General features: G+C 48.8%; 1 protein-coding gene across 11 annotated transcripts in view; it reads right to left on the bottom strand.

Moving 5' to 3' along the window:
- Positions 1 to 27,805, bottom strand: part of LOC130580701 (histone-lysine N-methyltransferase EHMT1-like) — a 121,943-nt gene that overhangs the window by 70,671 nt on the left and 23,467 nt on the right. For 4 of the 11 annotated variants that reach the window (XM_057378357.1, XM_057378367.1, XM_057378358.1 and 1 more), the window contains exon 1: positions 5,020 to 5,312. The exons of 3 other annotated variants lie outside the window; for them this stretch is intronic. In XM_057378357.1, the coding sequence (XP_057234340.1) occupies positions 5,020 to 5,082 (63 nt within the window). In that variant the 5' untranslated portion in view covers positions 5,083 to 5,312. Of the gene's footprint in view, positions 1 to 103; positions 753 to 1,322; positions 1,494 to 5,019; positions 5,313 to 11,003; positions 11,142 to 13,277; positions 13,298 to 27,805 lie in introns of those variants that run through there. 4 more of the 11 variants (XM_057378360.1, XM_057378363.1, XM_057378370.1 and 1 more) reach the window with 4 other exon arrangements.

Here is a 27,805-nt window from a genome sequence, read left to right as displayed (position 1 = left end):
AGGCCTGGGCTCAGGGCTCGAGGGGACACTGACCACGGGCCTGTCATTAGGAAAACAGAAGCATTTGATCTGSAGAAGGAAGGAAACGCTACCACCAGCATACCTGGCCTACAAAGCAGTCACCAGTCTCAAAGCTCCTTTTTTTCAGGCTCAGGCCACTTCCTCACAAGCCTCATGCAATCATGTGAACATGGAATTTTATCTGCAGCTCACAACAAGCACTGCCCTCAGCYCCAAGTTTGCTCCCAAATCCAATTCTTTGCAATTCTTTTGTCTCCTGAAATCCTTTCATCCAGACTCTTCTCCAAAGAAAAGAAACATTTCCTTCTCAACCCCCATGTCCTCTCTCCTACTCCAGCGCACACGTCAACTCCCCAAAGAGGGGGGAAGCGCAGAAAGAGGTGCAAGTCCCTGCATGCAAGAGCTGGGAACACGGAGACACGTGCATGAAACACAACAGGGCTTAAAGTGGCTTCTCCCAAGACAAGGCATTCCACGATGGTGTGCAGGCTTCAGGCAAGGGGGGTCTGCAGAGCCCRTGCCCTCCTGGAAAGGGGAGATCGATTTACACTTCCTCACTGCTTCCAGGCCCATCTAGCTGCATCCCAGTGGAGTTAAAGCCAGTGCACCTCGTGTGCGCAGGCAAATGTAAATCCAGAGCAGACAAAGGCGTCCCCTCCTTCCACGGGCTGAGGGTAGCAAGGAGTCCAGCTGCTGCCTGCCTTCTCCTAGCCCCCGGGAGGGGAGGGGGGGAAGAAAACCCTAGAATGGAGACCAAGATTCATCACTATCTCCAGCAAAAGCAAACCAGCCATTTCAGAAACACCCGGTCCCCAAGAACTGGCTGAGCCAGGACAAAACCAGAGTGCCAAGAGGAGGCTGGAGCAAGCAGATTCCAGCAGTCCAGGAGAGGGGAGCTGGGAGGCAGCTCACCTCCATCAACGGAGCTCAGGCACCTCTTCAGCCTCCACGCTCCTCTTCCTCCCACCCCAAAGCACCGCAGGCAGCGGAGCGGGTCCCTGTCCCCCCCGCCCATCCCCAAGGTGCCCAGCCAAAGGGCACATGGGGCARCAGAGGAGGGAGAGCCCCTCGTGGGCTTCCCATGGCACCATGAGGACCTGGCTGAGCTGCCCACACCACCTCCACCTGGGTCACCTCCGGCCATCGAGCGGCCAAGCAGCGAGACAGCAATGCCTGCGAGCCAGGAAAGCGCATGGGGAGAAGGGGAGGAGGAAAAAAGACAAAATAATAATGAAAATAATCATAATCATAAAACTTGCACCCTCGGGCCTGTCCCTCTAATAACTACAACAAAACCTCACCAAGGCCTTACTGTGCTGGAGGGTGAGAAAGCGACACAGCGCTGCCCAGCACCCGAAGTCCTGGAGGTGGGAGATCCTCACACCCTCTCCTCCATGGCCTACGGGCTTCGTCCCCGGCGTGGGGCCTGCTTTTTCTGCTCTGTCATTAAGAGTGGAGCCTGGTCTTTTCCTTCAATCCCAAGAATTGCACGGAATTAGATCATCTTTCTGGCTCACCTCCCCCTACAGGCAGCTCCCGAGCATGCTCAGCGCGGCCGCGCTGCCATTTCATAACCGCATTGTTTACGGACACACGGACCTGCCATCTTTTGACAGGGACACAGGGCCCGTGTCCCTGCCCGGGGCCCCGGCCCCCGCCACAAACGCCCCCCTGGGGCAGGCAAACTGCCAAAACATGGACAAGTAGAAGCCCGGGGGGTGATGGTGGTGGGTCTGTCGTTTTTTTCTGATGGTTTTTGTTCCTTTTTTCTGCTTTTTTTCCTCCTTGATTTAGGTGAAAATCCACCTGCTTTGGAGGGAGAGGTTAACCCCTGTGGGGGCCATGGGAAGGAGGAACTCGCAGGGCTCGATGCAAAATGCCAGCCATGATTTTTTAGCTTCTTGGAATCACAACTGTGCTTCGATGTCACCTAAAAATATAATCCCCAGCCTAGTCTGCCATCCTCTGCCGAGYCTTCCTCTGCAAGAGAAGGGGTTGGAAATATGGTATTTCCCTTAAATAAACAAGTTGGCTTAGTCCCAGCACATCCAGTTTTCTCCTTTAAATGCAAACCAGAGTATTTTTGCAGGCACACAGGAAAACGAGGAGAGGAGGAGGGGAAATGTTCCTCATTTAACACCAAGAACTCCATGAAAAGCCTTGCAAGGTTGTTCAGAGCCCAGCTCCGTTCCAGCCCTCTCCCCATCGGTGCTGATCATACTTTACAGGTGAAAGCAGCTCTGACTTATGACAGAGAGAAAATGCCAGAAGAGCTGGAGGTTTCCTCATCCTTGGAACAAGGACAAGTTGTGAAAATCTTCCTTTGCAAGAGGCACTGTGCTGCTTGGGCACAGTATGGCAGTGTCGCAGGCAGGACACTCACACGTCAGACCTTCTTAACCCCCACTGCCTTGTCCCTTCTTCATGTCCTTCCCCCTCCTGATGGGGACCAAACGAAAAACATAAACAAGTCACCTGTTTTCAGGGATGCAAGCTGTTGTGTTGGAGTCCAGGATATTTTTTAAAAAGCTTGCTCGACATTTTTTTCCCTTCTGATTTTTTTCTTTTCTTGTTTTTTGGTTTTTTTTTTTTTTTAATGGACGCTTTTCAATTAGCTCATACAGTTTGAGAGCTTCACTCCTGCTGCTCTCCTGACTACTGTAAATCCTGGCAGGCTGCCCTCCTCCTCTGCCCCCTTCCAGGACCAACACCACCCCACAGCAAAGCCAGACACCTACCCTCCACCCAAGAGATCAAGGAGCTCACACAGGCACGAGAGGGACAAATCCCACTGGAAACTTGAGGAGCCATAAGGGTCTGCAAAGAGGGGTTGGTGTCTCAACTCTAAATTCAGAGGAGTCAGAAAAAAAWTACTGCCTGCAAATGGGAGTTAAGGATTGTAAACTCAGGGATTCGTTTCCAAATCACTGACATTCCATGTCACCGCAGGAACATATGGTCCTCCAAGGCTTGCAAGCAGGGAGCACACGCCATCAGTGCCCCGAGCCTTTGGGCTGACCCCAACACACGGTCACTCTCCCGCTGCGGCCATTCCTCGACCACTCTCAGCTCCAGGAGCGGGAAGGCGAGAAGGAGAAACTTCAGGGAAAAGCAGCAAAAGGAAAACAAAGAGGAGCAGCAGGAACCAAGCCAGCCCTCCCCCAAACCAGCTGGCCAGGAGAGTGAAGCTCCTTAAAACTCCTTGTTTACCTGAATAAAACAACTCRCTGCCATTGCAGGAGGCACACACAGTCCTCTCTCCTTAGGAGATGGCAGCACATGGGAGAGCTCAGGGGAGCCAGATCATGGAGCTGCCTATGCCCCCTGCCCAGGGCTGGTCTCACAGGGGCTGAGCAGCAGGGATGGATGTGTCCTGTGTGTGCCACAGAACCCAGCTCTACCCAAACACGTTCTGACGAGGGCAAGAGCTYGTGCTGGCACTGCAAAGCCAGTTAAATACATGAAAAGGAGCAAAACCAAGACCCAAAGGCCCCACTTCGGGYTCTTAACCCTTGCAGAGAAGCAGCGCCAAGCCCAGACCTCGGCTGCTCTCTTTCCTCCAAAGTAGGTCAGGCTTCTCTGCGTCTGCAGACGCTTCCAAAGGGCCCCAGCCGGCAGGGACGAACATCGGGCGCTCTCGGCCGGTGCCACACCGGTGTCACTGTGGTCACCCCCATACAGCAGCACACCTCACACACCTCAGAGGGTTTTTGGTTGTTTCCTCAGCCTTCATCTRGCCCAAAGTCCATTTTCTCCCTGGGTGGAGCTGCTCGGGCAGCAGGTCAAGGCCACAGCTCTTCACTGTTAAAGAGAAATCTCATCTCTTTCCTTGTGACTTCTGATGCCTTTTCCTTTTCTTCTGGATGATGAACAGCAAACACATTTATAGTCCAGCGCAGCCACGATAGATATTTAGATTAGGTATCACAGATTGTCCTGGGTAAGCTCCCTAATCTTTTAAATGCCATCTTCACATCTTGCTCCTTGATTGAAAATTCAATATTGTGTCTGCATTGCAGCCTTCAGGGTCTCTCTGGAGTACAGCAGCAAGCTCAGGCCAGTGTTTTGCAGGGGTGTCCAGACCCTCCATGGCCCTGGGACCTTCTGTGTCCATCCCAAATCTCACTGAGGTCTGTGACAGCCAACAGTTTTTGCATGTAACACGAACCACAGAGCAAAAAAAAAATATCCCCAAGAACAGAGCCAGGGGACTGAATTTGAAAATATGCTGCAGCCGTGGACCTCCTGTCATGAAATCAACCACGGATGTTTCCTTTTAATCAGTTGTTCCCTTGGATTGATACTATGAAAAAAAAAAAAAAAAAAAAAAAAAAAAAAAAAAAAAGAAGAAAAGAGAGGGAAGGAAGTCACCCCAAAAAAAAAAGGATTGTTTCTTCCTGGTAAAATATTGTTGGCTCTGGTCTCCACCCCAGTGAGCCACAGGCAGAGGCTGTCAAAAGAGAAGCAGTGAGGAGGTGCCATGTGGCCACAGGCCCTCTCCTCCCCTGTGGAAGTTCAGCCTTCGAGCAGCTCAGACACCCCAGAATTTGCTCCTTTTTCTTATCAGAGCCACCAGCGGGCAAGGCTCCTGGGAGAATTTTCCAGAAACTTCAAAAGCACAAACAAACTCTAAAAATACCAAAAACACCCCAAATCCAAACCAACCCCAAGCAAGCTGCCCCACCCCAGAAGACAAACGAGAGGCACAAGGAAACAAAGCCCGCGTTTTCCCGGTGGCCATGGCGGGTGCTGAGGCCGCTCCGAGCGCACGGCACGGCCTCTGGAATGCCCATCCCAGCAGGACAGATCATCCCAGCAGGATGGATCATCCAGCCCACCGCAGCCAGGCACAGGAATATCGAAACAAATGAACAAATAACCCCGGCCATGATTCCCCGGCCTTGCTCCTCCTCTCCGAGGCCCGTCCTTCCCCAGCAGGACACAGCCTGCCCTGCCAGAGCCTCGCCAGGCCCAGGAGCTGCACGGACCCTGCGGTACCTGCGGGCAGCTGGTGTCTTCTTCTGGTGAAGACTCCAAGAGTTGCATATTCCAGATCCTCATGAGCAGTGATTCAGTTTCTGCTCATGTGATAAAGCTCCCTCTACAGAGTGAGCATGCCCAGAAGAGCCCATTTCACTGCTGCCTCCACTGCAGCCATTTCACAGAGAACCTGCCGGCTCCAGGGCGTCCATTGGAGCGCGATTATCCCGGGCATCCCGGGGACGCACCGGTAATGCAGATCATCTGTCAACTTTCTGACAGGGCGCCAGGCCTCAAAACTGATCACTCGCCTGAAAAAAAGAGAAAGCTTTTTAAACCGGAGTGCTGTCTCGTGGCCTTCAAGAGTAGCACTTGCCCGTGGGAAAAGGAGAGGCAGGAGGGATGGGGAGGGATRTGAGTGGCTTGGGGATGTCCCTGGGCTGATTTTGTCGTGCTTAACAAAGCCCCCGACCTCTGAGAGCTGGGATGAAGGCACATGGGTTAAACTGATGCTGTGAGCAGTGTCCAAGGCAGCGTCTTCAAGATCCGAACTGCTGATCTGAAAGGGAGTAATTTTCACTTGGGGGATTAATAACCTGACCTGGTACAACTGWCTTTAAAAGGGTATCATGAACACAGTCATGGAAAAGCAGAAGGGGATGGAATGAAGGGACATCCTCATGGATCCATCCTCATCCTCACCCTAATGAGGGGACAGAGCATTATGAGGTGCAGGAGTTCTAAACTCAGCCTATGTCAAACCCTACAATACTGCTGGCCCAGCCAGCAAGATAACAGAAGAAATTTTAGCTTCAAAATAAAAGTAGTTTGTCTCTGTTCCACTTCACAATTAAGCATAAACTCTTGGCAACCTTCATATCTGCTCAGGCTCCCAGTAAAACTGCCAGAGCAGYTCGCAGGAACATCTGTAAGCAGAGCTTGGCTGGAAGGGATTCAAGGAAGACTGGCATTTCTCGGAGGCAGGAGCAGGAGGCTGGTGTCAGGCTGGAGAACCTCCCCCCGAGCAGGGGGAGGGCGGCCCACAACCCCGGAGAGGAGGCCASAAGGAAGAGGAAACTCCGCCATGGCCCTGTGGCACCACCCGTGTGCTCTTGGCCAGAGGAAAAGCAGCTTTCCAAAAGAAGAGAGCACAGCAGAGCGTCGTCCTTAAGAGAGAGCTCTCTTTAAGAGTAGAAACTGAAGTGAAGGCGAGTGGAGTGTGTGACAGTGAGCTGGGAGGGCAGGGARCAGCCGGCACTGCAGGGAGCAAAAAGCCGCCATCCAAATCCATGGGGAGGTTTGGAGGACTCTGGGGATGGTGTTTGTCCTGCCCCAGCACCAGGAGAGTCCAGGCCTCAGCACAGCACCATGGCCGGCTCTGCCAGGCTGCAAACATCCACAAGCCACGTTTGCTCCAGTCCCGGCAGCTCTCTCATCACCGTGGCCAGGCACATTTGCAGAGCTGCAACAATTAAAACAGCAAAGAGCTGCTGTRGATCTCCCTCGGCTATGGGGATGTTGTTTGCCTCTCCACACTCTGGAGAAGTTTCACTGTGAAACAGTTAAAACACACAAGGCTAAATCGAGATGATTGAAATTCATAGGCAAGGAGTATTTGAGGTGACAGCATAAAGAAAGGATCACTCTTTCACCCACTGGGTTTTCGTTTGATGTGAATCTTAAGTTTTAATATACACAAAATGAGATTTTCTTGGCCTTTCTCTCCATCACTGAGAGGTATAGAGGTAACTCATTTAAAGACAAATTCAAAAATCCCCAAACAAAAGCAACAAACCTCGGCTATGCAGACACAAGTTGCATTATCCACCGCATCAAAAGATTACTGTACTTCAAACCAAAGATGGCTTTAAAACAGTTGACGCACTGCCCTTCCTTGCAGCATGAAATTACCAAGCTTTCATTAAAAGCCCAGAAATAGAAACGCAGATATTAACAAAGGCAGTGTCAATGATCCACCACAGTCAACATTCCCTTTCCGAGATAAAATAACGCCGGAGAACAGCAACAGAGCYGCAGCCTCCCCACCGCATCTCCACACCAGACATGTTTTCACTGCTGAGGTTAAATATACACTGCGAGCAGATGCTACCAGAGACGCTTTTCACATCTCATGGCCATCCTTGAAAGCACTAAACAGTGTTTAGAAACAAAAAGGAAAAAGCAGAGCTCATCAGGGCACTGCAGATGCTTCAACAACCAACTTGAGTAAAGCGATCGATCGGCAGTGTGGCAGCATCCCTGCTACTGGGGATGCCTGGGTGTCAGTCAGTGGAACTTTACATKTATGTTACCCAAAAGGAGGAAAAGCTTCCAGGGCACAGCCATGGGTTGTGGGAGAGGTGCCTCCCACCCAGGACCTTGGCAGGGGCTGGGTGCTGCACACCAGCACTCCCAGAGCCATCTCCAGGCCGGCTGTGGATGCAGTTTGGCTGTGATGGAGGATGAGAACAAGGCTGTGCCCTGTGAAGCCATGCCCTTTATTTAACCYAAGTGCTCTCCAGCAGCTTCCCACCAAGCTGGCACTGCCAGCCCAACACTCCCCTTCCAAACATTCCCACCCAGGCCCACAGATTACAGGGTATTTTCACTCCGTGGCTCTCTGGYCTCCCTTCTCTGATGGAAGGCTCGAGCATCCCTCTCAGAAATCCCACGTTTTCAGGAGGAAGGGAGCAGCACAAACACCTCCCTTCTCAAAGGACACCGGGTTCCTCTGGGCTCTTGCTTAATGACACCATTAAGTCCAGCATTTTCACAGCTCCCTTGCAGGGGAAGCCCAAGTGGGAGGCAAAGGGAGGTTTTTCTTTTTATAGGAAGAACAATATTTAGCTCTGCAAAATACAGAGGGTTTTCCTAATTTGCATTTTTTCCATCAGGTTCCTCTTCTTGCAGACCCTCCAGTTGATCAAATCTGATGCTCCCTTTCAGCCTCCTCAGAAGCAATTCCAAAAGCACAACAAGCTAAAGGGCCTTTGGATACAAGATGAACATTTCTGCTGGAATCCTGATTTGTTTCTGCACTGCTATAAACCATTCCRCAGCTCCACCTCAAGCTGTTCAAATGATCCCCCTCCTCAACCATAATATAGGACATTTCTTAATCAGAATGTCCCAGGACACACCGGGTGTTCCCAGTATCCTCCAGTGTCCACCTCCACGCTCAGGTAACAGCCTTGAAAGAAAAGGCAGTCATTAGTGCATCTTTCAKAATCAGGTCTTTCAAAACCTGTTTTTTTCCCCCAAAGCTTCCAAGCCATCTCACTTACTCTGCTCTTTTCCCCAGCAGTGTTGAAAACTGTTTTTACTTACTAGGAAACAAGAAATGTTCCCTGGGATCCTACACTGAGTACACCATACATGCTAAAAAGGAAAAAAAGAARGAAAAGAAAAAAGATCCTCTTGGACAGCAATCGAGATGTGAGCTCTCTGGGAGATGTTGCTATGTTTTGATAAGAATATGCGTTGAATATTTCATTTACAGGGCAATCCTAGAACTTTATTTAGCAGCATATTGGCCAGACAGCTGTAATTTGGAACATACTGTATTCCTCACAGTTCCCAATTATAAATTCCTTCAGCTTTAACTTAGAGTAACCACAGCTCCTTCTATTTTGGAACTCTAAATCCACCATTTCTCCCCTTCATTTAGCTATGGCATATCAAGAGGTCCCACAGTACAAACATACTTTGCTGGAGAAAAATCCTAAACCCAGCATTTCTACCCCCAGCACAGCAAGCAGGCTCATGCTTCCAGCACACTCACTGCTCCACAGGCAAACGTTTTATTGGTTTATTTGGGGACGGTGGCCCCATTTGTCAGTGCAGAGCCATCCTGCAGTGCCCTGCCAGCAGCAGGCTGGGAAAATGGCTGTGCACATTCCATCCTCCTCCTGCTGCAACAAGCGCTGGAGACCCTGCCAACGAGCCTCACGTGCTCAGCATGTCCCTGTTCTTTGACCTCACACCTATTTTTTTTAAGGATTAAGGCACTGACATGAAAATAAGCAAGTTCTTCACTGGAGGAGGATCAGGGCTCCATGAAGCCTTTGTGTCTCTCCCCAAATCATGAGCTCCTACRGAACAGCACCGTTGAGGGCTCTCCCAGCCATCCTGCTGACTTGTATCAAATCTCTGCGAGGAACAGAAGGAACAGATGAACTCTGTAAAAACAAAGCTCCTGCCTCCATGCAAATATCCCTGGTTAAGAGGAGCGGAGAAATAGAGCGAGCATGATGTGTGTACAGAATTGGTTCCACAGACGCTGCTTCTCAGCAACTGCCATAAGGTGGCAGTGGGTCTTTAAGGCTACCTTACACCTTCCCCCAGCACAATAGGAATTAGCACACCAGTGGCTTTCCAGCAGCTGAATCTGATTAAGTCAAATTTCCTCATCAAGGCAACCAGACCCCACCATGAAAACTTGGGGCTGAGCTCACCTCSTCTGCCAGAGTCACACAAGGAGGAAAAGCCACCGGGGTGAATTCTTGCAAAGCCATAAAAGGCAGCCCCCGTCTGAGCCAAAGCAAATCAACCCCTTTTCCCTCTCGCTGTACAATCACAATGCTGTTTGTTTTACAGAAACGCTTTTCTTTGTGCATTCATCCAGCCATAAACAAGCCAGTGACCATTAAAGAGTAGGAGAAGTTCTGCCTGGCCAGCAAGTTGGGCTCCAGCAGGATTTTATGCAGGGAACATAAAAGCAAGCCCAGTAAGCAATCTGGTCACCAGCTCAGCACTGGGCTGATGGAGCAGAACAGGCCCAGTAAGCACCGAGGAAGAGTTGGGTTCACAAGAAAGATGGAACCAAGCAATAAACAGGTAAATTACTTTAGGTAATGAACTGACTCATCATGCAGAATGCCCATCACTGGGACACAGCAATAAAATCAGACCGTTGTCCGCCACCCCCCAAACTATGCTGTGAAAAGTGGCCAGAGGTGCCCTGAAGGAAGAGCTGATCCACCTTAGGGCACGCAGCCAGCCTGTGATCACACAGAGCTCTGTTCAAAAAGTCAAACACAATCATTCTGTAYCACCCAAGGATTCCCAATGCCCTGAGTGAGCAAACCCCTCGCCTTACCTGTCCCTAGAGCCAGGCTGGAACACGGCTGGGCCCCCGTGTCACACMTTCCATGGGTGAGGGGACAGGTCAAGGAGGGCTCAGGTCCCCCTGCTCCACACCAGCTCAGAGCTCCCCTCCACCTYGCTCACACCAACATCCAGAGCCAAYGTAAATGTTTTATTGGCACCTCACCCYGCAGCGTGCTTGTACAACAACGGGAGTCAATCGGCTCATGCAGCACATACCTGCTGGTGCTTACACATTCCTTGTAAAAAGCTGGCAACTACGGATGAAATCCAAAAGCCCAACCTAGCACAACTCACACTGCCTTCCCCCCAACCCACTCACCAACACATTAAACCCCTGCAAGAAGCACAGAAAATCTCCCAGCCAAAGGAATAAATGTGCATATTCCCTCCTCTCCATGCCAGTTTGGAGGACCTGATGTGGCAAGGTTTGTTTGCCATCACTGGAATGCAGAATAAGTCTGAAAGAGGGGAGTTGGAGTTTAACATTCTTTTACCCTCCCACAATCCCAGACGGATCTGGCTTTAAACCGCTCGGAGCAGGTCTGAGCCCTGCGAGGCTCCCCATTAATAATAATTAGCTCCCAAGCCCACGATGAGACGCGATCACGTGCCTGCCAATATGAAGGCTCAGCCCTGGCCGCAGCCCCTGCCTGCTGTCACCTCATGTCCCCAGCCTGACGTTAGCCAGGTCCCCTCTTCCCGCAGGCCCGCCAGCCAGCAAAGGTCAGTATTCCAAACCCCTCCCCGCGGATCCGCAGGAAGCGTTTGAAGCCATCTCGTGTCAGTGGTTTAACTGCGCTGCTTTTGAATCCATTCCAACAGTTTTTACTCCATCCGGTCTCCTGGCTCCCCCAGCCCAGGGGCACAGCAAGGAACCGATGGGTTTGCCCTACCTCCATCCCGGCTGCGGGTCCCTCCAGGTCCTGACTCCAGGCCTATCCCTCCTCCAGCCACAAATCCATCTCACTCCATGGGTGCAGCCTCCACCCCGGAGCATGCTCAGTGCGGGCTGATCTTCAGCCATTTCAGAGCTTTAATGAAATGTAAGCATAAGGAAGTGTCATTAGCAAAAAAAAAAAAAAAAAAAAAAAAAAAAGGAAAAGGGGGAAAAAAAAAGAAGGTGCAGGATTCATCCCGATCCAGCCAACCTTCCTCTTCCCATCCTCTTGTCAAGGAGGTGAAGCTCTCACTGCAGGGATCGCAGGCATTTTTAGGCAGCAAGCATCTYGTTTTAGAACAAAAGCAAGGAAAATCCTGTCTCAGGCAAGCCTTGTGCAGAAGGAGCATTTCCCAGCAACACTCAAACCAGCCAATTTGTCACTCTGGGCCTTCCACAAATTACAATATTTTCATGAAATGCCATTARTATTATCTTTTCCCTCAACGGGCTTCAAGTGAGGCTTTTAGTTGGCAATGCAAATAGTGCTTCCCAGCCATCTTAAAGCTAAACCTACCCCAGCCTACTCTGAGCTCCTTGAAGGTTATTTTAACTCAATTTGCAAGAAAGTTAAACAGCAGGATGAAAGAGAGGGAAAGAGACTGCAGTGTAACACTTCATACTATGCTTTTCTAAGGACCTGAATTTTAAGAGAGGTTTGTTTTTCACTCATCAGCCCTGAAATTCCTCCATCGTTCCCTTGTCCCCTTGATGCAAAAGGACTGTTTCAAGGAAGAATTAATAGGGGATTTTTTTATATATATCCGTTTTAGGTTTCCAAACAACAAAATATGAAAGACACACAATGCTGGAGCACACCTGGGGAATACAGACCTGCACACTCCGAGTGATCTGCACATGGAACTTGATCGTTCCTTAAAAATTCCTATTTCCCCACATATCCTTTGCATGTCCCCTATAGATCCCTTCCAGCTCACTGAACTGTTACAGAAAGCAAAGACAGTTGGTGGAAAAGTAAAGTTTTGCCACGGCAAAAATTGGTTATTCAATCCCAACAAAGCTGGAACATATATATCCTGTTCCTCACGTTGGGACCAGGCCAAAACCAACTCTGGATGTTGAAATCCGTGAATTGTGAGCACTCTGCCGAGCGATGTTCACTTCCTGTGGCACACAAGCAGTGTCTGCTCCAGAGCTGGAGTTTGGGGGAAATTMAAAAATAAAGCAAGTTGCTTTATCRACGCAGTGTTTYAGGATACWCYAGGGTGGCAGCTGAACACCAAACCAGCTTTTTTCCTGAACAAAACTTCCAAGGGAATCACAACAACGCCACAGCCGTTCGGTACAACGCCACAAGCCAAGTTCAAGCCAAGACTTTCATCAGGCCCCAGCACATCTGTGCCAGATGCACTATGCAAACAACTCATGACGTTGTTCCTATCCCTTCTCTGATAAATTCAGCCCATCCTCACCACCAAGCCACAGCTTTTCAGCAAATTCTTTGGGCCYGTGTCCGCCTCGGCAGCGCCAGGCAGCCTGGCACGCCGAGTGCTGGCGAGCTGCTTTCCACTACAATATTTTTAGAGCACAAAACATTTGGTAAAGTGACCCAGGATAAACCACACTAATTCTGTGTGCTGAGCTCCCCTCAGACCTCTCTTCCTGCTGAAAGATGTCATCAAAGGCCCTTTGGCCCYAGGCTGCCCCTTCCCGGGGACAGCGCAGGATCAATTCCCTCCACGCCACCCTGGGCAATCCCAGATCCCGCCCAGCGCCTTCATTAAGCACAGATTGATAAACCCTGCCAACAAATTCTATTCCCATCCTCTTCCTTGCCTTGAAATTGGAGGTAGTTTAAAAATAATATTCAGACCATAAAATCCCGAGGCATGTCTGCTGAATCGAGTGGTGTTTGCATCTCGCACAGCTCAAGCATGTCAAATTTGTTTCCTTGGAAACAAAGACCAATTTGCAAGCATTGCTTTCTTCCCTTTTTTTTATTTTATGTAATGAAGACATCCATACCTGCAGCTCTTGCTGATACAAAGGAATTAAAGCAGATTCACCTACCAACAGGGTTCATAAGAGAATTATTAATGCATTTTGCTAATGAACCATCGGTTTGCTGCACTAAGGGAAAACCAGAGTTCATTACTATTTAAAAATCCAGTTTTCCCTCAATGGATGCACATTCGAGGCATGGCATTTATATTGTTTCCTTGGGGACAGGTAGAAAAAAAACCAGCAAAAAGCAGAGTGATTTGCTTACCCCGGGCTACCGACGGTGGGTCCAGGGGAGGAGCAATCTAAGGGAAATCCTGTCCTGCTCCTGCCACATGGCTCCAAAGGATAACAGCTCAAACACACCTGCCTCCAGCACAGGCTGAAGAGTCAACACAAGCTTAATAAAAAAGAAAAGTGATAACAGCTTGTAGATATGTTTTGGCAGTTTGAAGCCCAACTTTTCCCCAAGCCACGCAGCAGGGAAGTGGGAAGCCAGACTTTCTCTCTCAGTGAGCAGCCATAAYTCTTCTCCCAGACCAACTCCTACCAGATCCTCCCAGGGAGGGCAGTAAATCCTGCAGCAATGACACACGACCTCTCAGCAAGGGCATGAAACAGGAGGGGAGGGCAAAAGTGTCAGAGCTGAGTTATCCACAGGCTCATTTACAAAGGGAATCAGTGCCCTCACTCTCCAGAGCCACCATCAGGAAGCACGGGAGCTCAGCCTCTCTCACAGATCCRTCAGATACGGCGTAAAACGGACACAGAAGAACAGCAAACACAATTATGGCTCCTCAAACGCCCTTCCCGAGCCCTGCTCAGCACTGAGGTCATTCCCAGCACACCTGGGCTGAGGCTGGGTTTGCAATATCTGCCTGAGAAGGTGACCTTCACATCCAAGGAMCAGAACCCCAAACTTCTCCTGTTAGGAGAGGATGTTCCTGCTCCTTTTAAGATCACTGGATAGAAAAAGCTATGGGAGCTGCACGAACAGGAAGTGACAGGAGCAAGAAACCCCTCCTTATTCCACATAAAAGACAAAGCCTCACCTTCCCTGCCCCTGTCATTATTCCAACAAATGTCGCAGTGTTTAAGAGTTTTGGAGACCCCTGAAGGAATTCTGGGGGAAGACCAAGGAAAACCATCAAGTTCTTCCTGTTCAAAAGCAAAGAAAATACTGAAAAACCATCTAAACATCACCAGGTAAAAGAACCAGGGAGATTCATATTGATCTGTTAAAAATTATTGTAACAATAAAAATAATTAGGACTTCATAAAGCAATTTATAACAAGAGATGGGAATAGCAGGCAGTATTAATGCATTCACTTTTGCAGATGGGAAAATCAAGGTTTGGAGAATTAACTGCCAAAAATTTCTGGAGTGGTCCTTCACAAATGTCTGGAGCAGAGGAACAGGATACAAGAGAACTCRATGTGAAGTCATGCTCAGCTGCTGATTTACTGAGTCACCTCAACTGGCCAGGCTGGGTCAGCAAGGAATGTGTCCAGACATTTGGGATGAGTCAAATTTAAATTCCAGTGAAGCTTGAGCACCTCAAACTCCGTTGGAAAAAACCCTCCATTATTCAAAAAYGACCAGAAAACCCCAAACCACATAACATACATAACAAACACATCAGTATTTTCTCCCTCTGACTGATATTCCCTTAACCAACATGTTTTTGGAGGGGAGGGGAAATATTTATGCAGAACAGYGACCTTGCAATCACTAAGGAGCTCTTTATGCCCATTGCCAAGTTTGAAAGTGGGTGGATGCCATGTGGGTGAATCTGTGACACCAGGACACAGGCCAGACTCATAAAAGGAGTCAGACACGTTGGAATCAACCAACAAGAGCAATAAATTCCAAGAAGTTACTTAAAAGTGTTTTGTCAGATAACTGGGCTGCAAGTCAAAGCCCCYGGGGCAAAGGCAGGAGCTCCGTTATGGGGTTTTAATGCAGATGCATGGAACACCTGGCAAAGGCTGGCGTGAAAAAATGGGATCAAACAAAAGGAAACTGGAAATAGAGGGAGATAACACCACTTCCTATCCAATTTAACTCTTGCAGGCATGGGAGGAACAACAAGCTCATGGATGCCCAGAGCCCTAGGTATGTCTGAAGACCGCTGAACTCAGGTGTAAATTTGAGATGACACTCAGAATTTTTTTTAATGCCCAAAGCATTGAACCATCTTATTTTCTTGGGATCCCAGAGCCACAACACTACAGCCTTGCTGTATTCCAGAGGGCAGAGGTGAAAAGTGTGTGGAGCTCAAGGCTAAGACTGACAAGCTCATTGTGATGTTTTTCCACAGGAAAGCTCTGTAGAACAAAATAATAAATTTTAAATCAAGAGTCACACAATGATTGTGGGTGGCCAGTTGAGACAAAGTTTTTCAAACYCATTTTTGGAATCCCAGAAGATCCTGGGTTGAAGGGACCCATAAGGATGATCAGTGCAGYTCTTGGCCCTCCAGSACACCCCAACAGCCCCACCCTGTCCATCCCTGGCAGCGCTGTCCAAACGCTCCTGGAGCTCTGGCAGCCTCGGGGCCGGGACCATTCCCTGGGGAGCCTGGGCAGTGCCAGCACCCTCTGGGGACACAAGAACCTTTCCCTGAAATCCAGCCTGAAACCCTCTCTTATACAACTTTAGGCCATTCTTCTAGGAGAGCATCTCCTACCCCTGAAMAGTCACTATGGCAAGATGCAAATGGTCAGGACACTTGAAAATTCAGCACTGGTTTCACATCAAAAATTAAACCATTTTCAAAAATATCTTCCCTCCAATTCTCCCCGCTTTCCACCCCCTGTATAAAACCCATTCATTTGCYTCACAAGGAGGCACAAAGCTTCATTTTGTTAACATTTTAAACTGMAAGACTCAAAATACAGTGAAACACTAGGAAGAAAAAAMCMAAMMAAMCMMMAAATGCTGCAATAACAAGCAGCTCTCAGAGCTGTGAACCAAAGATTGGGAAAGACGAACTTTGCAGAACGTCTGCCCAGCAGCCCCTCTCCTCCTCTGCCCACTCTTGGCCACAGCAACCGGAATCTGTTTGGGAAGCAAGGCAAGGGAAGGCAGGATTCTACCAGGGAGAAGTTCTACACACTGGGAAAAATACCATCTGCACTATTTTTATTATACAAGAATAAAGGGCTGTACAGAGCCCAGACTGTCCCTCCCAGGGTTGGTCTGCTGCATTCAAATGTGCATCAAAAATATGGTGGCCCTTTGGAAGCTTCTCCTCCACTGTCATACATCCTCACCCCAGAGAGAAAACAAGCAGAAATCATTGGTTCTGGTTCAGTGATAACACCAAAAATAAAATAAAAGCAGACAGGCAATGAGAAAAAAAAAGATTATTTCTCTTCTGCAACAGGAAACCAAATGCCAGCCCGGATCACTCCTGAGCTCCAGTTAAACAAACTCAAGGAGTGCTGGAGTCAGCTTCCCTTCCTGCAGCAGTTTTGTAGGACATTAACTCGGGTAGCTGAGAGCTCTGGAGTTTCATATGAACGTTTTCAGCAATTGGATCATGAGCTCAAAGCCAGAGCAATGCACCACAGCAGCTCCGATCAGGACTCCTGCTGCACTGGGGAACCTCAKCAATGTCTTCATGCCAAGAAAAACCAGCCAGGGGGGCAGAATATGGCTCCTCAAAAAAGATCTCCAGGATTCCCTGAGCAGCTGAGCAGACACGGCCCAACCCCAGCAGCAGAGGGAGGGATCTTCACGGCATCACCACRGCACATTCCCCACATCCACAGTCCGAGGGATGATCCTTCTCCAGATGCTGAGAGCAGAGCCCAGAGCTGCTGCATCACCTGGCAAACATCACTCAGCTTTTATTCCACCTTTAGTGTGTCCAGGGTTAGGGTTAGGTCAGATCCCATGGGAGCTGCAGCTCTGGAACGGGAGAGTGCCTGGGAGCCACAGGCACAGACAGAGCTGCTCAGACCCTCCAGAACAAACAAAAATCACTGGAATGCTTCCAAACAAACACAMCCTCATTTAGGCTCTGTGATACATTGTCTCAAGGCAAAAACCCKCAGAGGAATTCAAATTCTTCCTGATCTTTTCACCGGATGTGCACCCTGCCTGTTCTTCTGCCCACCAGGCATTGACAGCCCCAAGGGGACAGAGGGACCTCCCCAGCCAGCCCTGGGGACAGTCCTATCCTCTCCCTCCTGATCAGGGGTCTCAGCAGGCACCTGAGATGAACACAAAACCTTCTAAGCCTTAAGCACAAGATTCCCATCCTAGCAGCAGAACTGCTCCGTGGCATTTTCCCCTCCCTTAAGGAGGAGGGAAAGCCCCACTCAGATCACACTAACAACATTAGCCAGGTGGATATAAAGGGAATATCCCTCGGGTACTGCCTCCACCACTGCACTGTTTCTGATATTCCCCTTTCCTGACATGAGGAAAACGTGCAAGGCTGGATATTTACAGGTCAATATGCTGTGACCTGCCAGGAGCAACATTTTTTTTCCTAAGTCCGTTTTAGGAGGAGCAGAGTTAAGGATCAACTCGAAAGCAGCTCAAAGTGCTTGTCACTTCAAACTGCGCTGAACACTCCTCTTCCCCTCCACACTGAAAAAATGATTGCAGAAGGTCCTGTAAAGCTCTGCATATCCCTCTGTGAATCTAAACATGCCCCATTCCCAAGGGGAATGAATGGATATCATGAATCAAAGTTTGCCTTTAAAAACTCAAGGCGAGGCTGCATCCACTGCAATGCACAAGCAACAAAAAAAAAAAAAAAATTCCAAGTACACACAAATCTCCCTGCAACAGCATCATCTGTACCCACTAGCCTAAACAAATGCCAGGTGTTTATACAGCAGGCCTAACTTTACAGGGAGGGAAGGAATCCAGCCCAGTAATTCATGGGATTTTTATCCATTTGTTTTTCCCAGGTTCTTATACCTCATTTCAACCCCAGCAACGCTGCCTYGCACTCAGCAGTTGACTTCACCTTYACTCAGTCCATTTGGGAAGAAGGAAGGTTGTTGCCATCGTTGTGTTTTAAAGAGCTCCTTCCCGTGCTGATTTGCACAGCTGCATTGCAACAAAATCCTTCCAGAATTAAGGCCAACTCAAGCCTGCATCTCATCGAAAAATTCATCAAATATTTTGTYGTATATTTTTCTAGAGGTGAAAGCCAAAATTCTCAGTAGACYCAAACTCCACTGAGCTCAGGCCTCTCAGATTTGCCACGTCTGTCAGTGGCACAAAATCTACCCATGCACAACTCATTTCCTTCTTGCCACAGAAGGGAGAATTAAATGGAGGTTCTGACTTCACTACAAAAGCCACACCTGTGCTAAAAGCGCTACCTGAAGATGGGGTACACGAAGGTTAAAATTACGTTACCTTGACTCGCTGGAAGGATACCTAGGCCAAACTGCAAATTAACTTCAATTGGCTCTAGGGGTCAAAATGTTTTGCCTGCCCTGGGCTGCAGTGCTGGGACAGCCCTCTGTACTGATGCAAAGGTGACACTTGAGGCACTAGGGACAGTGCGAGGCTGTGACACAACCATAAAACAAATGTGGGAAACACAACTTACACATTTCTCCATCCTTAGCCAGGTATTTGTGCTCGATCTCCTCTCCCCTCAACCCCTCCCAGGAGTTGTCGGACACCTTCAAAGTCAGGTTTCTCAGCCTGGTAGAGCCCTGCCCTCTCCAGCCTCTCCAAAACCACAGAAACTGGAGGCTCCCAGTGGGGAAGGGTCARTCCTTCCCACTCATCACCTCATCCACAGTCAGGCCTTGGGGGACTTTTTGGGATCATGTTGAGGTCATTGGCCTGAAGGACAATTAAGCAAATCCTCTGCAGCCGCTGCAGAGACAACCAGCAGCACTTGCCTCCAACCCTTTGCCATTTCCACTGTTTCCCACCTTCCTGCCTCCATAGCCAGGTACCTCCCTCGAACATTTTTGGGTTAAGTTTGTCCATTTGCAGCTGTTCACATGCACAGATGCCCTACTCCTCATAGCTCAAAGTTTCCTTTAGTGTTTCTCTTCCTGTATTTTTAATTCCTGTATTTTCTTTCATTCCTGTTTCTAATTTATTCTCTCCATCCCACTTCTTTCTCTCTGTTGGGGCAGGTTTAAAAACAAGGACCCTGACCTTGAGGAACAAGCAGCAACAAGGCTTAACTGCCTTAAGACTTTCAAACAAGCTTGGCCTAACTTATCCCACCCAGCTAACGATGCTTCTCTATTAAACACATATTGGATCCTGTCAAAAAATTCAGGTTTTAAACATTTGTCCTATGCCACGTATAGGGTGAGCCATTAAAGTAGTTACTAGTGCATCAAAAACAGGAACCCAACCCAAAGATGAAGATCCCTTTGCAGTAAATAATAAGAMTAAATCTGGTGGGTGAAACAGGGGTTGGCACTGACAGTTCCCCTTGTTCACCACAGCACCATGGATGCCCCAGCTGCCCCACTTTAAAAAGAACAGGTTTTACTGCTTAATCAAACCTCCCAAAGTTCAGAGATTCTTTATTCTGGAAAAGTCCTCTAAGCCCTGTAAGGTCAAGTCCAGCCCCCAGCACTGCTGAAGCCACCACCAACACATCCCCAAGTGCCACATCCATACATTTTTGAACACTTCCAGGGCAGCCTGTTCCAGTGCTTGGCAACCCTAAGGAAGGATTTCCATGAGGAAATTCCTGCTGCTGTCCATCCTGCCCCTCCCCAGCCCAGCCTGAGGCTGTTCCCTCTCCTCCTGTCCCTGTTCCCTGGAGCAGAGCCCGACCCCCCCGGCTGTCCCCTCCTGTCAGGGAGTTGTGCAGAGCCACAAGGTCCCCCCTGATCCCCCTTTGCTCCAGGCTGAGCCCCTTTCCCASCTCCCTCAGCCMCTCCTGGKGCTCCAGACCCTTCCCCAGCCCTGTTCCCTTCCCTGGACWSGCTCCAGSCCCTCCATGTCCTTGTGGCAGTGAGGGGCTCACTGGGCAGCACTGGGAGGTGACAAAGGTCTGTGCCAGCAGCTGCAGGGACACCCTGGGGACSAGGGGCTCCMYCTGACCCACAGAGGGAGAGGGATGRGCAACCAKCCCAGCCAGCACCSCTGGAGCCAGTGGGACCCTCCCCGTGGTGCRTTCCAGAGCCACAAAGCCCAACCCAAAGCAGGGTTGGTGCTGATTTCCTTCCCACTCCGGAGCTCTGCCTGCCCTCCCCAGCGTTCCCGTGTGCTTTGGCAGGGGACATTTTCAGCAATGATGACCCCATTCCACTGTGCCTTCTRCTTTCACTCGCTTCCTTCCATCATGAATCATTAACCATCCCCATTTATCATCAGATAGTTATATACATATATAACACTTCACTTTATATATATATATAACTTTACATGTGCTTGAAATTAAAATAATAAAATTGCACTGAAGCTTCAGGGTTTGGAGGTTTGGTTTTGTTTTTTGTTTTTTTTTTTTTTTAAACAAAGCTGCCAAACTATCCCACAGAAAATTAAGCACTTGATACTAAAAAGAGAAAGTCAAACCTGGTTGAATTTTGAGCCTACCAACCCTTGTGATGTCTGACAACAAAGAGATGTGAATGCTACCAAGGCACACACAGGTACARGCAGAACCATCCTGCCCTGGGCTCCTTTTGATATAGCACAAGCTACCACACAATTCAAAAAGCCCCAAAACCAAAGAATTTAGAAAACCTGCTCAGATACCCCACTCACCTCATTTTCAACTTTCAATGAGGGTTAAATGGCACCAGAGTAGAATTGCTTTGGCAATGTGTCAGATTGAAAATCAAACAGCCCCTCCTGTCCCATTAGAAACCCTCCCACRGGGATATTTCCTATATTCCACATATTATCAACATGTCCCAGGGCACAGGCAGAGTTTCATGGCCCCCTGTGCCACCCACTCCCACATTCCTGACAGGAAATCCCATCCTTGGCAYGGCTGCATTAAAGCAGAAAGAAGGAGCTGCCTGACCAAGAGCAATGAACAACTTGGGGGGCATTAGAACAGGAAATAAATATAAAATGTCCTTGCAATTCATGGCCTTCCCTGCACTTTGAGGGCACAGACACTCCATCCAGACAGAGCTACCAGCACAGGGATAAACTAACCAGGAGCCAGGGAAGTTCAGAGGCCCTTTGTCCCAGGAAATCTTTRGGAAACTTCACCAGAGTGAAGCATCAGCAGGAAAAACCTTTTAGGGCAAGTCTGGCCACACTGGGATTTTAGATTCCCAGCAAGGATTTTGGAGGCCTACACTGGTGTATCCATGAGCTCCACACCTTYCAGGTGGGGAGGAGGATGCTCAAAGGAGCAGCATCCTCCTGGCACAACACAAATCCATCCCCACCCCATGGTGGGACGGAGGAGCTGGGATCCTGTGCTGTTCCCAGAGCCTGGCAGGGGGAAAGAAAGCCAACTGAGGAGAGCAGGGACAGTTTTGAAGCACTCTTGATCATTCCTTGGAATAAAATATAAAAAATTGCTCATCGAGCGATTAAAATGTGCAAACATTTTGCTTGGTGTTCCGACTGCCACATTTAATATTTCAAACAACATCCAGGCCAATATTGTTGCTTAATTTAACATAACTGGATCCTGAATGCATTTCTAACAGATTAAACCACAGAAATATCCACATGTTTTAATGAGGATTTGGCACTACTCGGAGCCAAACACATTTTAGCAATATTTTTGGACTACAAATTCTTTCAGAAGAAAAGAAAGCCCACTGGTAATGGAGCTGCATTCCCTACATTTCAAGCCTCTTTGGATTTATGTAAATTGAAAAAACTGAAATATTTAGTGCCATTATAATTCAAGCAACATCTGGACAATTTTCTTTGCCTCGTAAAAGATTTCAGTCAGCTTTGCAGAGGCTCAGGCCATGTTGCTCAGCAGAATGGCTCCTTTTACATTTGCATGCTTCACTTCCATTCTGCAGTTTCTATGCCAACAAGCATTTGTAACTCTTTAAAAAGCACATTTGGAACTGGGGGAAGATGGAAGATTGGAAATGTGATAAAGATTTGTTTATTTTGAGGGGGGGGGGGGTTTGTTGGTGGTGCTTCCCCAAATCTAAATCATCTCCTTTATTTTTATTGGGTTTTTTTTTGGTTTCTTTTCGAGCCCTGGAAACCTCAAAAAGGCCCAAAACCCATCACTGCAGCCATGGCAACTCTTCCACCTGCTTCAAAATGCAGCAGCGACTTGGTAAGAAGAGTTTGTTCAGTCAATTGGATGTATAAAATACAGATAGAAATATATATTACTTCAGTTCTCTCCAAACAAAGAATCAAGAGCTAAYATCACAAATTTAGGTGTCCATCTCCTCCTGCATCACCCAGGTCCTGCATGAGTTTCCAAATCCCAAAGAAAAGTAAACACAGAGAAGCAGCTACGACTGAACTATCCCTCAAAACCCAGCAGTTTAATTTTTACCCGATTTCTGGAAGCAGCTCCTCCCCTTCCTCCCCACCCCCAGACCTCCCAGATGGCTCAAATTTGATATTTAAAGCTCGTGCTCAGCACTCTGACATTACAGGTGCGAGGAGATCAAGGAAACCACAACCATGAAGAGGCACAATACAACATTCAGAGCAAAAAATAGTATTGATCTTAAAAAAAAACTTAGAGAAAAGCTGTATTTTTCACACTTTTTTTTGTATTTTTTGCTGTATTTTGTGAATTGCTCTCCTCCTGAAGCTCCCCATGGGACCAGGATGGAGCTGCCATCCTGGGACACCAGCAAGGATGTCCCAAAACCAGTCAGACCAGGCCATTCCATGGACAGTGGGAACAAGCTGCTCCTACAAAAAGGCAGGACAAGGAGGAGACTTCCTGAGGGAGATGCACAAGCAGGGAGCACCTCTCCCTCACCTCTCAACACCTGCTCCTCAGCATTTTGATTATTTACAAGRGTCTGTAGTGATAGGATAGCAGGGAATGGCATCAAACTGAAAAGAGCTGGTTTAGATGGGATATTGGGAAGGAATTGTTCCCTGGGAGGGTGGGCAGGCCCTGGCACAGGGTGCCCAGAGAAGCTGTGGCTGCCCCTGGATCCCTGGCAGTGCCCAAGGCCAGGCTGGACATTGGGGCTGGGAGCAGCCTGGGACAGTGGAGGTGTCCCTGCCCATGGCAGGGGTGGCACTGGATGGGCTTTGAGGTCCCTTCTAACCCACACCAGTCTGGGATTCTGTGATTTTCTTGCCCATGAGCTCCAGAGGATGCAAACCAGGACCCACAGCAATCGGGCCAGTGCTAAACCTTAATTTCCAGGCTCCTCATTAAGGATGGAGATCAATCAGCCCCTCCAACCCAGCTCCTGTGCAGATATGCCACTGACCCCATGTGCCACTGACCCCATGTGCCACTGACCCCATGTGCCACCTGACCAGATGTGCTGGGGACAGGATGATGGCAATGCCCTGCAATGATCAACCCCAACCTCAGGACCAAGAGAAAAYCACAGAATCATTAAAGCTGGAAAACCCCTCTAAGATCACCAAGTCCCACCACCCCCACRTTCACCATCACACCGTGTCCCCAAGTGCCACATCCACGTGGATTCTGAACATTTCCAGGGATGGAGACTSCACCYCTGCCCTGGGCAGCTGTGCCAATGCTCTACAATGCCCAAATATGATAAATTTCTCTTCCTTCAGGGGACAGAGAAAGGGAGACTGGGTGCCCTTGGCCAAAGCAAAATGTTTTACACATTAACAACTTCCCTCCCTCCCTGCACAGTGCATCAGACGACTCACTGCAGCACCAGGCCAGGATTTCTTTTAGCAATAAGGGACCAGGATGAGACCCAGGAGAGGCAAAAACCCCTTCAGAGAGTATGAGACAAAATGACAAGAATACTGTGGTGGGGATCAGAAAAAAGTTATTAACTTTCAAAAGCCGTTTTGACTGCCGGGAGCGGTCCCAGCCTCCAGGTGCCAAACACAGCTCCTGCTGCACACAGCCATCAAAGGCAGGAGCAAACATTTGTGCAATTCCTGTTGTTTGAAAGAGGCCCACAGGCCACTGTCTGGAACATGGGATGCCCGGAGCACAAGCAAGGGGCTTGCAAAACCAAAGCCATGGACACTCACTTTTCCAGTCCTGGCTGTGCCCTGGGAAGGGGCAGCTTCTCCTCCGGCCCAGCTCCGGCCTCTGGTGTTTCCTRCCACGATTTCCCAACCTTTGCCATTTGAAAAGTCCTTGTGGCAGTCCCAGCAGCGAGCACGGAGCTATTTTACAGCAGAGCGTGACTGATCCATCCGGGCTGCTCTCCTCGCATCGTGCACGGAGCTGGCACTGCCCACGGATYGGTGGCACTGCTCAAATCGGAGCATTTTCACCTCCCTCATCAACTGTATGGGTGTGTACGAGCTGCAAATACAGCTCCATCTGGGATCGAGGAGACTGAGCCTAAAATACTGAAATCAACAGCAGCTTTCGACAGACAGGAGCCGGCCACATGGGTGTTCTCTGTCTGGGATGGCTTCTTCCACACTGTGCACCAACAGCAAGAAAGAGCAACCCCTATCAGCTACAGAATGAACAAACCTGGGCAGGGTGATGTTGCAGCCCACACCTACACCTTCCCAAGGTGTCTGAACAGGAAGGAGAGAGTGATCTCACCTATTAAGAGAAAGGAGAGTCATTTGAAATCCATGTTTGGCAAAATCCAAGTCTGCGGGGACTCGTGTTAATGAATTCCCCTGGCGGGTTTATGATGTTTAAAGGAAAACAAAAGATTGCTGCAYGCATGGTAGAGCAGGTGAGAGCCGAAGAGATTGTTCACACACCTGGTTTTATATTCCCTAAACTCCTCCTCAGCAGGAGAGGCTCTGTCCCTGCCCCGTGCTCAGGGACACTCTGCTGATGTGTCACTGTCCCACCCGGGCATGGCAGTGTCCCAGAGCTGAGGGTGTTGAGATGCCCCCCTTGCTGAGATGGCAGCTCTAAACTCTGGCTGGAAATGCAACAGATGATCCCATGTGCTCCTCAGCTAATGGAAACACCCAGGGGCCACGGGTCCTTCCTGCCCAGCCTGCCCCCAGAGGGTCCCTTATGGGATTAGGCAGCAGCCAAGCACGACAATTCACTATTAGCTGGACTAAGTGCTACGGAGAGATCATGAAAATGAATTAACTCCTGCCCTTCTCTCTTCTGTGATGGATTACACTCTGCTCCTTCAGAGCAAACTCACATGAGGGGAGAAAGAAACAGGAGAGATAGAAGGAATTATTCCCACATGTTTTTTGTGTGGAAACACAACTCTGAAACTGCCCCGTGCCCCCGGTGACACTGCGAGATGAGCAACGAGCCAGGGCCACATCCAGGTGTGGTGCCAGCAGCTTTTCCCTGGATACAGAGGGGATGAGCTTCAATTCCACTGTCSCTGTGCCTGGGAGCCCCACCTGGACTTGGAACACTTGTGGGGATGGGAATGACTGGGCCACAAACCCTGGTCATTGGACAGGACTGCTGGTTCACCACAATGGGCTTCTTTTCTTCATTCCCCCTCAGTGCAAATCCCACTGGAAGCATCCATCCCCAGCTCCAAGGTTTTCTGTATTTCCAAAAACTTGTTGGGATAAAGCTGGAGAGAAAAACAGGGGGGAGATCRCTGCCCTGGAGCTGGAGCTGTGTCAGTGCTCCCACACCACCTTCCCCAGAGCAGCCCTGCGATGGAAAATAAATGTGTTGGGTGATAAAACACAGAACTCCCTTCCCCAACCAACGCACCCACCAAGGCACTCATTTAGCTCTGAGATTCATCACTGAATATTACATCACTTTGGAGCCTTTTAAGGAAACATTCCAGCATTTTCCCATTTTAATCAGGTAACTTTTTTTTAGCCAGACAGAGTTAAAAATAACCAAGAGCCAGGTAGGAGTCAGTGAAAAGCTCCAGCAGGGAAAATCCTCTCCCATCACCTGTAAGGAAGGAAGCCCTTGCCCATCTCCAGGCACTGTCCCTGCAGACAAACACAACCAAGCCCAGTGACAATCTCCCCATTAATGCTGGATAATTTTAGGGTTTCAACTGCAGGCAGTCCATCTTTCTAGCAAAATCCTACCTAAGACTTGCACTATCTACCACAGCAGGCTTGACCCCGTTTTCATATGCAGAAGCAAAAAAAAATACCCTCCTAATCCTACAGAACCCAGAGCAAATAACACTCTGGGACTGTGTGATACCACCCTATTAAATACAAACATGTTCCTACTGTAGCTCAATGATTTTAAGCATTCTCCATCTTTTCATTTCAGTTTTAAGCACTTTGCCTGGCAACTGTCTGAAGGGCAAACCATTATGGAAATAGGRAGACAATTAATTTTCCTTTATTCTGGAAGAGAGGATTATTGGAATAAATAAAATAATCAGCTTAAACAAGAGCAYAATTCACAACTTCTGAAAAACAGAGGACATGTTTCTTTCATTTCCCTTTCCAGAGAAAAGATTTCTTGGGATGGAGTTTGCAAGAAAAGTGCAGAAGTTTTGGAGTTAACCTTGGACTGCTGACTCACAAATCACTGCTTCTATGCTTTCAGCAGGAGGAAGGTTGGCATTTCAGACACTCTGAGAGCAACTTTATATATTTATTTCATAGAGTGCATTAGATCAGCCCTCCAAAAAGATACAGAAACCATTTCAAAATCCTATTTTGACCAGAGGTAAATCTGAAGCAGCCACTATTGGACACCAGCCCTTGGCAGCAGATGTTCAGCATGACAATTAATATGGTTAAAGGAGGATCTGACACCCTGTGACACACATGTACACCTACACAGATGAATTGAGTCAAAAGTATTTCACTCCCAAACYCCAGAGGGAGAAGGGAACAAATGGAAGAGGAGAGCCTTCAAGTTCATATTAGCAAGAGATKAAATTATTTACTGAGAAAAATTTGYGATATCTTGGTAAGAACTGGAGAGTTATTTCTGGAGGACTCCTCTAATAGGCAGAATGAGTTATAAAAATAGGATGGAAACTGTGGTTCAAGGTTGCTCCAGCCTCGAAAAGAAACAGGGATAATTGATGGAGGCATAGATTCCCAGGAACACTAAGGACTGTAGAAGTACTGAGAAATCAAATTGATGATCTGGAAAATAACACAAGATTAAGAATGATCAGGTTAGTGGGGGCTCCTGAAGGAGCAGAAGCAGGAGAAAGCAGACTTTTCATTTGCAATGGATTATGAGGAGGGGGGGATGAATAATTCCCACTGTCTGGGGTGGGTGGGTGAGCCATGTCCCCACACAGGCCAGCACCCCGTGCTCCACATCCCTAAGGGAAGGATCCACATCCAGGAGCCCATGTGTTTGTGGCAGCTCACAAATCTGAGCCTGGTCCCAGCATCCAGCACAGCTCAAACTGTTCCCTGTCCCTTCTCCAGCCACAAACCCCGGGTGTTTGGGCACAGCCACATCCCAGCAGCTGGAGCTGCACCACTGGGAAGGGCTCCTGCACATCCCATTAGCCTGGGCTTCCCCCAGGGAGCAGCCATCTCCTGTGCTTGCTGCTCCAGCTGCAGAGAACTGTGGCAGCAAGTAGGTCACAGACTCAATGAAGGCTGAACAATCACCTGCAGTTTGTTTCCTGTTCCTTTCTTTGCCTTTCTGCTTTTAAAGAGCCATCAAGTCAGTTCAGCACCACCTTCAAACCCAGCCCCATCCCTCCATCCMTCCATCCCTCCATCCATCCATCCATCCATCCATCCATCCATCCATCCATCCATCCATCCATCCATCCATCCATCCATCCATCCATCCATCCATCCATCCATCC

Source organism: Malurus melanocephalus, unplaced genomic scaffold (assembly GCF_030028575.1).
Source record: "Malurus melanocephalus ecotype Western Australia unplaced genomic scaffold, MMel_1.1 scaffold_355, whole genome shotgun sequence".
Taxonomy (NCBI): domain Eukaryota; kingdom Metazoa; phylum Chordata; class Aves; order Passeriformes; family Maluridae; genus Malurus; species Malurus melanocephalus.
Note: the sequence above shows the minus strand (reverse complement) of the source record. Positions and strands in the feature narration are given on the sequence as shown.